The following is a 14,574-nucleotide window of genomic DNA, read 5'->3' on the forward strand; positions in this document are numbered from 1 at the left end:
AGCTGAAATATTGCTGACTAAGCGTTTGATAGAAAGCGAACGATTTATTACAACCTATATAAGTAATGCCATTACAGTGTATTGAAATTAATAAAGCCTTTTACAAATGCTCCAGTGAAAAAAACCCAACTAATATACAGTGTCCGACATGCGCCAGATGTCGACGCGACTGTTATGTACATACGGTAGTCTGAACAACAAGTTATGCTGACTGTCACGTGCAGTCAGTGCTGCTCAAACGTAAACAGGACGGTATTTAGTTCCTGGTCCGACGTATACGACGAAACCACTGAATCAGGACAGTGTCTCATGCAGTGACATTTCCCAGCAGGGTGACAAGTACCAATAACAACACAGGCCTTATCGGATGCTGTATTGCGTTTCGTAGGGGGCCGGGTCATAAGCACGGGTCACTAAGCCGGGGTCACGAGAAGCATGTGACGAGAGACTTCTCAGCGACACGATGGGGTGTTTGTGCTCTTGTTTTTTGCCGGTTTCGGTAAGTACTGTTTGTTTTACACACCCACTACTGTTATAGGACATGCAAAGAACATAGCCGTGTTTCCTTCTATTCATGTTGCTTGCTAAGCTCGGAATATTGTAAACAATCACGATTTATCAAACAGGTAAGCGAGATTGACTGACCAAGGGAGCTAACTCTCGTTATTGTTTACACCTGTTTTGTGTTTTGTAGTTACAGGTAAGTATTTTAACAAATCGATTTTTGTTCAAGGGGTAGCATTTTGTTAAGTATGTTTTAATACAAAGTTGAAATCAGCTTTAGTAATTTATCAATGTGTTTTAGAAGGTACGTCTCTGTCTATACACTAGTCAGTGGTTGCTCCAACTCAATGCTGTTATATAATAGTTAACCTATAAAGGAAGCCACATCAGGGTCAAGGCTGGATCATCTACAACAGGTTCAACCAAGTGCTTGCTTATTGCTTATGCCTTCGTATTTAAAATTTAAACGATATTTCTCTCTATCTAAAGTCCTCAAAATACGTGTAACTTTTGAAGTTTAATTGAATTAAATAGTCTATCGATTGGCCTGTCCGTAATGTTCAGGTTACTGTGTTGAAAGTGTAACACTTCCTACACCCATGGAGCGGTCGGGTAGCCTAGTGGTTTAAGCGTTCGCTATATCACGCCGAAGACCCGGGTTCGATTCTCGACATGGGTAATATGTGTGAAGCCCATTTCTGGTGTCCCCCGCCGTGATATTGCTGGAATATTGCTAAAAGCGGCGTAAAACCATACTCACTCACTCTGACACCCAGATAATACTCTCCGATACCTTGTTCGTTTAACACATATATATGGCGCCGTCAAGACCTGTCTAGATGCCTTCTTCTTCCGCGTTGCCTTACCATTTGCCTGTTCTTACCACTCGGTATTGATTGTTCGATCAAGCAATTTGGTTTGGATTGTTTCCACTCAGCAATATTCCAGCTATATGATGGCGGTCTGTAAATAATCAGGACAATCCAGTGATTGACATCGTGAACATCGATCTACGCAAATGGGATACGATGACATGTAACGAGCCAGACCATCCGATCCCGTTAGTCGCCGCTTGCGACAAGTATGGGTCGCTAAAGAACAAACCCAACCCGGATCTCGATCGAGTGAGCGAGTGTTGTTTGACGCCGCAGGCAGCAGGATAATAACAGGATAATGACGAATGGGGGTTTCAGAGAAATGGCAAATATTGAACATAAAGTAAATTCAAATATAGCAGTTAAATTCTTTGCTTGTTTTAATCCTATTTAAAATGTAGTATCATATAATATTACAATACTTACTCATGTTTGTTTGTCTGCACAGACGTATACACGAACTTTGTTCTTATGCCATGCTTTGAAGCACACTCTACACCACAATCTTTAGAGAGACAGGACTCAACCACAAGTGATATAACATTGCCCATGCTCACAGAGCGTTACTAAACTATGAAATTCCTCAACTGAGTTTTGACATTTTTAATTATTACTTACGGAAATTAATTTTTAAGCAGTACCAATTATGAAAATACAGCATTCATTCCTAAACATGCATGCGTCCCATGTGTTTGTTTTGCGTCCATTTTCAAGTTGTATGCGAATACAGGACGCATGATTTTGCGTCCGGTACATCCCTTGACCCAAAACGTTTGTTTGTTTGTTTGTTTGTTTGTTTGTTATTTTAACGCAGCACAAAGCAATATTCCAGCTATATGGCGGCGGTCTGTAATTAATCGGGTCTGGACCAGACAATCCAGTGATTGACATCATGAGCATCAATCTACGAATTTAGGAAACGATGACTGCATGAACCAAGTCGGCGAGCCTGACCACCCGATCCCGTTAGTTGCCTTTTTGCGACACGCATAGGTTGGTGAAGACCTGTTCTAACCCGGACGTTCACGGGTCCTCACCGTAAGCACGTGGACACTGCTATAGTAGAGACGTTAGCCAAGATATTTCAATCATTAGAAGCAGACGAAATCAGTCAATACAGTGAAAATCCTGTTGTACACACATTACTGCCGTACCATCACCACTGAAATCGTGTTAGTCACTGCTAACTCAGAGCTCCAGAGCTCCAGAGCCACAGAGCTCCAGATACCTTTTGAGCAATTGAGTTTTTACTCGAAGGTTTCTATTTTAATTGGGTTATTACATTTTTCATTTGGTAACCAATATGTTTTCACTCATCTTTCATCACTCTATTGGGATTTTGCAAACTGAGTAGACATTTTGGGATTTAAAAAAAAATATATAGTAATGGTTTAGATGTATTTAACGATTCTAAATATAGGCTTGACTCGGAAAGTAAATTAGCTCGCAATTGTGTTTCGGAAATTAGCTCCTTTGTACACATGCTGAAAAAGTTTCATTGGGTATCTACGCGTGCTGTTTTTATACATTTGAGTTTTTCATTTAATGCATGTGTTTCTGTATGAAAGTTAATTGGGTTTTGAACTTCTTTTTTTTTTTTTTTTTTTTTTTTACTCATTTTTTATTTATTTACTTTTATTTATTTTATTTTATTTATTTTATTTATTTATTTTTTTTGGGGGGGGGCGTATTTGACGCAATACGCAGCTTATCTGTAGCTCTGTAGCCAAGAGGATAATCCATTCTTTTGTTGCCCCAGAGACATGGGTTCGAATGGACAGGCTCGGAGACTAGATTTCTGGTCATCGTACCCGTACGGAATGGATCGTTGGTCATAATATCAATCACAGGATTGTCTGATCGGGAATCGCTTATTTACAGTCCACTGTCATATGGCTGGAATATCGCTGAGTATGGCGTTAAACAACAAAAGAACATTAATTATTTGTATCCCCGAATTATGCCGGGAGTGATATTAAAAGCAACATAAATCCGTCTCAATCACATTTTCTCTCTAATTTCTGTTGAGTACTATATATGCGTCTGTGTGCACAAAGTTGAGGATTTATATTAATTGTAAAAGGTCAGTTTTAATGATCAGTTAACGTGCAGTTTACCTGTGTCTACAAAGTTAAATTACTACAACCGTATTCGACGTAATAAGCGCCCCGCTCTATGAAGCGCCCACGGCAGTTACATCCCATTAGTAAGACATCCCATTAGTGAGACACCCATTAGTAAGACATCCCATCAGTGAGACACCCATTGTAAGACAGTGGAGTAGGTGGGATGGTTATGGGCCGGGAAGGCGAAAATCAATCCCTCAGAGTTAGAAATTACGTTCGCCTTCCCGGTCATCACAAAAATTCTTATTATGGCAGATGATCGCCTTCCCGGTACTTGTTAATAACAAAGAAAACACCAATGAAATGAGGACACTATTTAATCTGGGCAACAAAGTCAATATATAACAAGTATAGTATAACATATCATATATCATGCATGTATTTGAAGATGTATATAGATATACATTTTATCATTTATGTAATAATTCAGTTCATTCCCAGTGCAGTAGATCTGCATGCATTGTCAGTGTAGTCCATTGTTGTCGTCAATTGGTTCAACAGATCCTCTTTCAAGGCACGGAGTCTAGAGTCAATCACTCGGTATTTTCTCTTCCGAGCAGGTGCTCTTGGGTGAGCGCCTAGCTGCTCAACCCTCACTTCTGTAAGAGATTGTTCACGTTTCAGAAGATTCACTACCTCGAAGATGTTAGGGTGAGTCTTCTGGGCGCTCTTGTTCAGGTGATGATGCCATCCTTCAAGGCTGTTGTTTGTTCTGCGTCCCTGGTTTCCGAAGTGATTCCACAGGTCCTTGCTCCAAGATCCTTCTACCCATGTAGAGGTAACATAGACGCCTTGAGGACTGTCTGCAATCGCATCAGCCCACAATCGCATCAGCCCACACGTCTTCAACCATGTCTAGTGGCACCAAGGGAAGGGCAGAAGCTCGTCTTACAACCTTCTTCACTTCTTCAACTCTAGTGTATTCTGTTGCCAGTCCTTCCTTCTGTACGCGTCGCCACATACACGGGGTAAAGTGAAAGAAGCAGCCTCTAGTATGTGTAGTTGCGAACACAGATTGAACACCCTTGTGTGCAGCCTCTTGGATGTATTCAAAAGCTCTCACGTAAGTACACTCTGCCTTGTTTGGTAGAAGACAGAATACAAGAGGGAACATATGCTCTTGAAACTCAGCATGAATGGTGTACACTTGGTCGAATAGCTTCGGAGAAGACGAGAAAGTGCCATCTGCATACACAATGTCTGCTTCACACAACAGTTCTAGGTTCTTGTCAGTAGTGAAGATAAGGATAGGGTCCTCGCCTTCTGACATAGGTACCGTATGAATAAATCTCTCTCCTCCTTGAGTACGGGTCCACTCTCCTTCTAAGTTGACGTGTAGTCTACTTTGAGGCAGGCGTGGAACAGTCTTGTGACGCTGGCGGTAAAGGATAGTCTTCATCGCTGCAAAGGTCGGGATCTCAGCCAGCACACCATCAGGTACAACGTCATGGTTCTTCCTCAGGTTGGCGATCTCATCATCGTAGATCCTGGGTATAGGAGTCACCTCGGTCTTGGTACGATGAACTAGTTTCGATTTGAAGGCATCAACGTGTATGATGAAGGGCTGTTCTACATGGTTGTGTGCCTGTCCTTGTGACTGAAGGACATCATCGGAGGTGATGGGTTTGGCCTTGCACTGGCTGGTTACACACTTCCAATAAGTCTTCTCAACAGTCTTCTTGTTAATACGATACTTATGACCACTGTAGTAAAGATGCTTGCCGCCACGAACAGAGTCGATGAAAATCAAACGTACCTGTGCATTAGCCATCGTTTTGAACGTTAATGATCTTGTACTTACTTACTTACTTTGGAGATTTAACGTGCGCTTTCCGACTGATGCGTATTTCGCACACGGGCCCGGCCAGGCCATTTAATGTGTTTCCGAAAAGGGCGAAAGTGGTCTGTGCAACCCAATAGGGGGCTTTAGGGGTTGCTTATATAGAATTTGGGAATTTTGAGATTTGGAATAGATGCCGATGGGGTTGGGGAGGAGAACTAAGGGAGCTGGGTATGGTGGATGTTTGTTTGTTTATGTGATTTTGATTTGGTAGGTTATTGTGTGTTTAGATGCGTTTTATTAGTTCCGTTTTGATTAAGAATACGCCTAAGGCCTTGAAGTTTTCTAGTTTATTTTGTGGGTTTAGTATTGCTTCTAGAGTGAGAGCCTTGTTTAGATTGAGGGTGGTTTGTAATGCGGTTCGATGTGTTAGGTAGTGTGTGCAGTGGATGAGTGCGTGTTCTGGGGTTTCTGGTTGTTTGCAGTGTGGGCAGTTACCTGTAGTGTGTGGGTTTTTTTTAAATTAGGTGGTTATTTAGGTTGGTGTGTCCTGTTTGGAGTTTAGTGATTACTCTGTCGATTTTTTTTGATGGATGGAGAATTTTTTGTTTGGTTAGTGGTTTGCTGAGCACTTTTTTGATTTGGCTATTTGAGTTTAGATATAGGTTATGCCATTTTTTGTGATTTGAGAAGGTTATTTGTTTGCCTGCCTTAGTTAGGTCGTTGGAGCTTTTAAGTATTTGATTTATTAATTTAGGTCGGTTTTTGGTATTTTTGTTTTGGAGGGCTTGCAGTCCACTTAGGGAGTCGGTAAGTATTAGGATTTTTTTTGTGGTTTTTGGATTCTTGATTATGGAGGGCTGAGGCCATGCCCATTAGTTCTGCCGTGAATATTGATTGGTTGTTTGGGAGTCGGAAGGATTGTGTGGTTTTAGTTGGTTGTGTGGTATGGACTCCGAAACCTGTGTGTTTGGAGGTCGGATCTGAGGATCCGTCCGTGTAAATGTAATGATCTTGTACATATAAAAATCTTATATACTTCTTACTTGGGTTTCAGAACAAAGAGACATCCTACTCACAATTCAAACAACTTTTGCGTTAAAGTCGCATCTTCTCAATACAAGATATAGTAGTAGAGATTAACTGATTCCCGCGTGTTGTTTTAGCTTCATCGTTTCTTTACTAGATTACTTAATCTGAGTTCAATGGAAGTTAGTAATCACATTCTCTGAGTTCAATTTTAATAATTTAAGTAGATTATCTCTTTCATTATTTTTCCATCTCACGAGTTCAATGGAAGTTAGTAATCACATTCTCTGAGTTCAATTTTTTTTTTATCTCTTTCTTCACTTTTCCGTCTCACAACACCCCAGTGTCCTCAATGTATAAGTGTCCGTTGTATACATAACGAGGGTACACATCACTGATCTTTTTATTCGCCTTCCCGGTCCCCAGTCCCTTACCCCTCCATTCGCCTTTCCGGTACTACTGGTAAATAGATTTTCGACTTCCCGGCCCGACACCAGTTGGATAGCGATATTTGCTAATATATTGGCAAGTGAACAATACCAATTAGCACCCCTTCCGATTGATAAATGTACACAAGACTTATTTATTCGTGTATAATACGCACTCTTGTGTTATATGCACCATGAATTATGGGCAATTAAATTCTGGAATAATATATTTGTCGTATATAAATATTTCAGGCTGTCAGCATAAACCACGAAATTTATCTTTCGACTCTGTATTGTTCTCTCACAAAAAAATATATTCTAATAAGAGCCCCCTTTTTCTAATTAACGTCGAATACGGTATTTGTCATGCTTTTCTCCCGTATTTACTCTTTAAAGGGGCACTGATCTAACGCAATTCCCCGGACTGGTTGTTGCCTTTGTTATTGTTTTTTCCCCGTGAGTACCCGGATGATACGCAACGCAACTGAGCGTGATACAGAGACTGGGCTACCGTCTGCAAGGATAGCTAAATAAACTTGGAGGCTGGAGGCAATATTTGTTTTACGCATTTTTGAACACTGATTGGTTAACTGTGATCTATAAAGATTTCGACAAAGGGCGCATGTTAATTAATTTATTGTGTCTGGGGTAATTATTCAATCTAAATCCAGGTTTGAAGTGAGGTGAAATGTGTGTTATGTAATATACACGTGGCAGCCCAGTAAGAGGTGAATGATCAGTTGATTTACTTTTTTTTGTAAATCAACGGATCGTTCCTAGTCATCAAAGAATTAACAGAAAATACGTTGATTGATTAATCACTGTTATCTTGCACAGTGGATATGTCAAAAGTGAGTGTTTACATGTCTAGGTTTACTAAAACAAAGGGAATACACTCATATCATGGCGTGAAGTGCCGATGTAAAAATAACATACTTTGTTCAAAGGGTAACTGATAATACGTTGATTGATTGCTCATTGTTATCTATCACTCACTGGATTTTTTAGGAACCGTGGACGTTATAAAAATAGTTGTCACGTGGGCTTTCTCAGCCGACCCTTGAGACTTGACACCTATGTGAAACACCTGAAACAATCTAAGTGATCAGTTGCGAAACGAACACGATATATATTTGAATGTTACAGAGACACGTGACATGGAATAAGTTTCTTTGTACAGCTGCAGACAAGTGGGATATTGTTCCTTTGTGTGGATATTCACGGATACATTCCTCGAACAAGGAAGCTGCCTAAAATTATACACATAAATTTGGTAGGTTGTAATTATGGTATTTGCATTTTGTTTTCCTTCATTTGCTGTAGCATTGAACCGAATCGTTCTTGTTCCTCTACGTCTTGGTTGGGAAATTCTTCAATGCGCGATAGACGTTTTCACAAGTCTTTTCCTTTGTAAGCGTGTATATATTACCGTCAATTTGTAAAATGGGATTCTCTCAGGCAATTTATAAAATGTGTAAATATTTCTGTCATTTTGACTGAAAAATCTGTCCAGATTGACTAAAATTGATTAAGACGATCAAAAGGGCCTAAAAACATCACAACAGATTATTATGTAGGATTAGAAGCCAAACAACATAGAAATGTACTTTTCAACGTAACATTTTCAGCCTCTTGGTGATGACATTAAACATCAAAATGTTTGGAATTCGTTATCATAATAATACAGATGGAAATGTTTTTCAGTCACTTTGTAAAATAACTGAATATTTAGGCGTTTAATAAATTTGAAAATGTTACACATTTTGACAGTAAAAAAATATACACACTATAAAAAAAGCAATGCTCGGGTGAAATATTTACTTTGTGTTGCAAGTCAAAATAGTGTAAACGAAAATCGCAAAATTACCAAGCTAGTGACTTATCAATCCTTCGTCACCATTACCGATGCTACCCACAAAGATACCTACATTTCCTAATTATCCCGAAAACTGTATTTAATTTTGTTGATCAATGTGACCATACGCCCTCATTACCACCCATAAAAGTGACTAATGCGCTTACGAATGGCGCAGCAGAGGTCGCGAACTAGTCTAGATTTCTGCTATGCATCCGGGTACTCACTGGGAAAAAACAATAACAAAGGCAACAACCAGTCCCGGGGAATTGCTTTAGATCAGTGCCCCTTTAACTCCCGACCGCCTCCGTGGTCTGGTGGAAAGAACGTCCGCCCGGAGAGCGAAAGTTTCGGGGCTCGATCCCCGGCCGCGTCGTGCTAAAAAACGTAAAAAGATGGTACATTGTATTAAGCGAGCCTTGGCGAGCTAAATACATAGTGTTTATTCCTAATACAGGATATTTACCATCCCCAAACACACAAGCGTGATAACCTCTTTATCATATAATGTCATTATTTAATTCTATGCTTCAAAATCGCTTTCCCTCTCTCACTTCAATTACCGAAACATTGCGAATTTTCCTGGAATGCGCGCATTGATATTAATTACGTCACAGGGTAAGTGGTGTGTCAGTCGGACAGTGACAGTAGCCAATATAGTTCGAACTGAAATCTGTTTCTTATACAGTGGCGAAGCAACATATACGCAAAACAACAATAGTTTTTAATTGCCTTTCGCGGCAATCCATCGGTCTGTCCGCTAGAGTAACTGCCCTTTGTCAAAGGGAAGCTACTCTAACCCTAGTCTATGAGACGTCACACGGCCACGGTCAGACGTTGTTGACAGTCGGTCTGTCCTGTCATAACGTTAAGAAGTGTAGTCAGATGTACACACAGCGACAAAAGGAAACAAGGTAGCAATTCAAACATATTTCGGCCAAATCCCACTATTTTAATTTGTGGAGAAGGTTTCAAACCACAGAGGTCTACAAGCACAGATATATGGCTACTGGTCCCGCTTGGCTAGGCCTCGTGCCCTCGCAAAATTGTTTCGAAATTTATATCTCTAAAATTGCCCAAACTTATAAAATGCCTTAGCTACGTCACAGTTAGACACTGATTTTCAGTATATTAGACTGTTGTTTGATAATGATAGCAATTATCCCTGTAGTTTATCCAGATTCCCGATGGTTAATTCTGACTCGATCGCCGAATGACGAGGGCGACGCCATGTTTGTTTATAAACACTGAAAGTAGTCCCTACTTGACCTTTGATATTTGCATCTCTATCCGCATATGACCCCAACAGATATCGTTTTTATCCGTTGGCTTTATCCTGCCGAGAAACCTACCCATTATATGATAATTGTTGTTATCCTGCCTGGCGCTCGACATTAAGTGCGTGGCCCAGTCGCCTAAGGCGCCGCGATTTGCTGTGCAGAGATGCGTCCCTTGGGCACGCCAAAAACCTATGATGGTGGGTTTGAATCCCGGTTCGCCCCAATTATGTTTCTAGGTTTGTCAGAACCATACCCGTGCTCGTGGGTTTTACCGATGTGGAGATCTGCATCACTTCGGGCTTTCCTTCCACATTAAGCTGACACGCCGCGATATAGATGGAATAATGTTAAAAGCGGCGTTAAACCCAACTCACTCACTAACTGAGATTGTGTCTTACCCAAATCCTACCTTACCCTTGAATTTCACGTTCGCGGCTAAATTAATATTGTTTGGAATACCACACAATTAAATTAGAACAAGACGCATGTTTATCGACAACAAGAATTCAGTTTACGTATAATGGATGTCAAGTGCTGTGGCTGTAAGGGCCGACATGACACTCCGGTGAATGCAGTGATGACTCAGCATTACGCCACTGCCACAAGCTGATTTGCATATCACGCTATCAAACTTTTATGTTGTTTGTAAACAAACCCGCATATTCTGAAATCAGAGTAGTCTGGCCTTGTGAATTTTTTTCAGTGGAACTGTCCAGTTTTTAACCCATCCTTGATGTATTTGACACACGGTGATCATGAAATGTAATAACATTCACGTAATATTTGAAATCGTATTCCATATGCTTTTATAGCTGAATGGGGGGCCCAGTCGTCTAAGGCGCCGCGATTCGCTGTGCATAGTTGCGTCCCTTTGGGCACACAAGAAACCTATGATTGTGGGTTCGAATCCCGGTTCGCCCATTTTATGTTTCTAGGTTTGTCAGCACCATACACGTGTCGTGGGTTTCACCGAAGTGGTAAACCCAACTCACTCACTCACTCACTTTTAGCTGAATAATTTCACGTTTAAACCACTTGATAAACAATGTTCATGATCATATAAGAATATTGATAGATATAGGAGCAGAAATGACAGGGCGTTACTGTTATACGCATCTGGCATTGCTTTGGTAAATTGTTTCTTTTAAGGTAGATTAATGTTGTCTAGAATAGCAAAACTTCAATTAAAACAGGACAAATATTTATTGACAACATTGTAATCGCAGGGAATCCTGTCTAGAATGAGACCGCCTCCGTGGTCTAGTGGTAGAGCGTCAGCCCGGAGAGCGGAAGATCCGGGGTTCGATCCCCGACCGCGTCATACCAAAATACGTTAAAAGATGGTACTTCTTGTTACCCTGTCTGGCGCTCGGCATAAAGGGACTAAAACAAGGACTGGTCGGCTCGGAGTCAGTATACTGTCTCTGAGTGGGGTATTCATGTTAAACTGCGGCATGGTATCTCAGTGAGTTGGCACTATAAATCGGCATTAGTCCGGACCAGGACAAGCAGCCACACACACACGTGTGCACGTCGCTATATAAGTGCAATAATCCTGGACGCGACGTTCAACCCAATTTCACCTCACCTCACCTCACATCACCTCACCTCACCTCACCTGTCTAGAATGGATTTCAAGTACTCGTGGTTGTGAGGGCCGACGCGACCGGCGCAGTGACTAAGCGTTACACCATTACAGTAAACATGCATATCACGTGACCGAACTTCTTTCTCGTATATCACTGATCGGACTTTTTTCTTATTAATTTTGTAAACAAACGCGCTTTCTTAAATCAGAGCAATACGGCCGAATAAGCCTTTCAGTGCGAGGGAGGTATGAGCACTTTTGTACAGCGTGAATAATTGAGGTGTCATGATACAGGAGTACACATACTGTACGCTAAGCACACAGGAACTCGATGACAGCGGGTATTGCATAATATAGTTTTATAGAAAAAAAGATCGCATCCCCCTATACATATAGTCTATATGTTTTGAAGGGTGTCATATTATTTCTATACGAATCTTTTTTTCTATATTATTTTTCTGTGGGTTTGACTTTTAACAATATATGCGTGTCTCTTTTTCCGTTGCAAAATATTATTACAACAATGCAACTATTAATTTGAAAATATTAATTATGAAGAAATATCAATAACCTTTCCCCTGCAGACATATAAAACAATTGTTATGCCATTCTGCCCAGCCATTTTGTCACTGCCATAACTGTTCGATCACTTCTGGACAATGCAGCATATGTTGCTGACATGTGATGCGCCAACAAACGAGTTTTTATTCCATTCCCTTCAGTTAAAATTTCAAACTTTATTGTGTACACCACTATGATTGACCCAACTGAATACCGCTTGTTCCTCGAAAACAAAACCAATTATTCAGGACGTCATTGTTTTGAAAACACATTATTTTGTTTTCATGATATGTTTCTTTTCGATTTTTGTCCCCCGCCGCGCGAATGCGCGGAGCGGGGGATATCGTATTCACGACCGTCCGTCCGTTCGTCCCACCTGTTTGTTGCCGCGATATCTCAAGAACTAAACACTGGATTGTCTTCATATTTGGAACTATGGTGTATATACAGACTTCGCAGACACCAGTCGGTTTTGGTGACCTTGACCCCATTTTCAAGGTCACAGCAGGCAAATCTGCTTTTGGAGTTGGAAAACGGTGTTGCCGCGATATCTCAAGAACTAAACACTGGATTGTCTTCATATTTGGAACTATGGTGTATATACAGACACCGCAGACACCAGTCGGTTTTGGTGACCTTGGTCCCATTTTCAAGGTCACGGCAGGCAAATCTGCTTTTGGAGTTGGAAAACGGTGTTGCCGCGATATCTCAAGAACTAATCGCTGGATTGTCTTCATATTTGGAACTATGGTGTAAATACAGACATCGCAGACACCAGTCGGTTTTGGTGACCTTGACCTCATTTTCAAGGTCACAGCAGGCAAATCTGCTTTTGGAGTTGGAAAACGGTGTTGCCGCAATATCTCAAGAACTAATCGCTGGATTGTCTTCATATTTGGTACTATGGTGTATATACAGGCGGGGGACATTTCGTCACTTTGTGACAAATACTTGTTATATTACATATGTATTTAAACTCAAATGTGCCAGGTTCTCATTCCTGATTCTGAAGATACCGCATGCGAATTACAATTTGATTCACCTTCTGACAGTATTGCTAATTGCATCAGTAGGTTGGTATGCTACACAATTTCCTCTCGCCGTGTTGATCATTTGGATCAAAGTTATCTTGTTATATGTTCAAGTTTACTTCATTTGATTTCCTCCTACATTAAGCTGACACGCCATGATATAACTGGAATACTATTAAAAGCAGCGTTAAACCCAACTCACTCACTCAATATCAAGATTTAGGGGCGAAACCACCTTTGTAGCAGAAACGCAATTACTCACACTATAAAATAATCACATGTTATTATTCTTATAAGTAAACCCCAATTTACAATCTATGCAGTAGATTATTAATTCAAACTCTACACGGTTCATCATGATATTTATTGTCTTACTTGAAAATCGTAATCCGTAAGCACTTCAGTATTCTAGTGGTAGATGGTTTGTGACGTAAGCATGCCACGCATGATAGGTCGGCTCGCGTTAAAATATGAAATGATAAATAACCATCACATGCTACGAATGAACACCTAAAACCACCTAAAAGTAATATTATCGATTCGTTGTAGGGTTCAAATTTTATTTGTAAACATAGATGTTTCTTGAATGAAAGTCGAAAATGTGTGAAACGCGTATATATATTACTAATACAAAAATAAAATAAAACATAACCAGTATCTGTTACAAATAAGATCTAACATAAACGGTCCAAAAATTCAGGAAATAGCGTTAGAGAGCATCTAATTTTTAATAATTTCTGGGAAAGCGTGCCCCCAAATATCCCCAGCGGGCCCTCGTAAAAATATTTTTGCTTACACTTAAAATCGGCACAGTCGCCCCCATGAGTTTATTGGTTGCATTTTGTTACGGAGAGCGGCGATGCTGTTCGAGAGAATGAAGGGGGCACGGGTGGCCCAGTCGTCTAAGGCGCCGCGATTCGCTGTGCAGAGTTGCGTCCCTTGGATTGTGGCTTCGAATCCCGGTTCGCCCCGATTATGTTTCTAGGGTTTGTCAGCACCATACCCGTGCTCGTGGGTTTCACCGAAGTGGTTAACGTCTGAGACCTGCATCACTTCGGGCTTTCCTCCCACATTAAGCTGACACGCCGCGATATAACCGGAATATTGTTAAAAGCGGCGTTAAACCCAACTCACTCACTCACTCACTCAAGAGAATGACTGCTCAGCGACGACTTGGCACAGAGCAAGCCAATGAAGAGGGCGTAAAATATGACGAAGTCCCAGTTTGACCTGCTTTTGCCGACCGTCGTAAAAACAAGGCCAGAGTACGATCAGTTAAATGCGCATCTATTATTCATGGCCATTGTGGGGTAGGGGTTGGTCTTTGGTATGACGAACCAACGCTATTCATATGAGATTAAAGTCCCTTCGTATTATGTAAAATGTCAAACTGATCATTAAGCGAAAGAGATATCGTTATCTTGCCCTGGTTCATTTCGATTGGATCGTTAGATAGTGTCGATAGTGTACGTATTCATCAACAAAGAGACCACAATCCAGATGTACACGGAGATACA

At 40.8% G+C, this 14,574-nt stretch overlaps 1 protein-coding gene across 1 annotated transcript in view; it reads left to right on the top strand.

Annotated features, from left to right (window-relative positions):
* Positions 1-204: 204 nt before the first annotated feature.
* LOC124138707 overlaps positions 205-14,574 on the top strand; it is a 28,277-nt gene continuing 13,907 nt past the window's right edge. The window contains exon 1 of the mRNA XM_046505521.2: positions 205-499. Within this exon, the coding sequence (XP_046361477.2) occupies positions 464-499 (36 nt within the window). The 5' untranslated portion in view covers positions 205-463. The remainder of the gene's footprint in view (positions 500-14,574) is intronic.

This window comes from Haliotis rufescens, unplaced genomic scaffold (assembly GCF_023055435.1).
Source record: "Haliotis rufescens isolate VD_foot unplaced genomic scaffold, xgHalRufe1.0.p SCAF_15, whole genome shotgun sequence".
In the NCBI taxonomy this organism is placed as follows: Eukaryota; Metazoa; Mollusca; class Gastropoda; order Lepetellida; family Haliotidae; genus Haliotis; species Haliotis rufescens.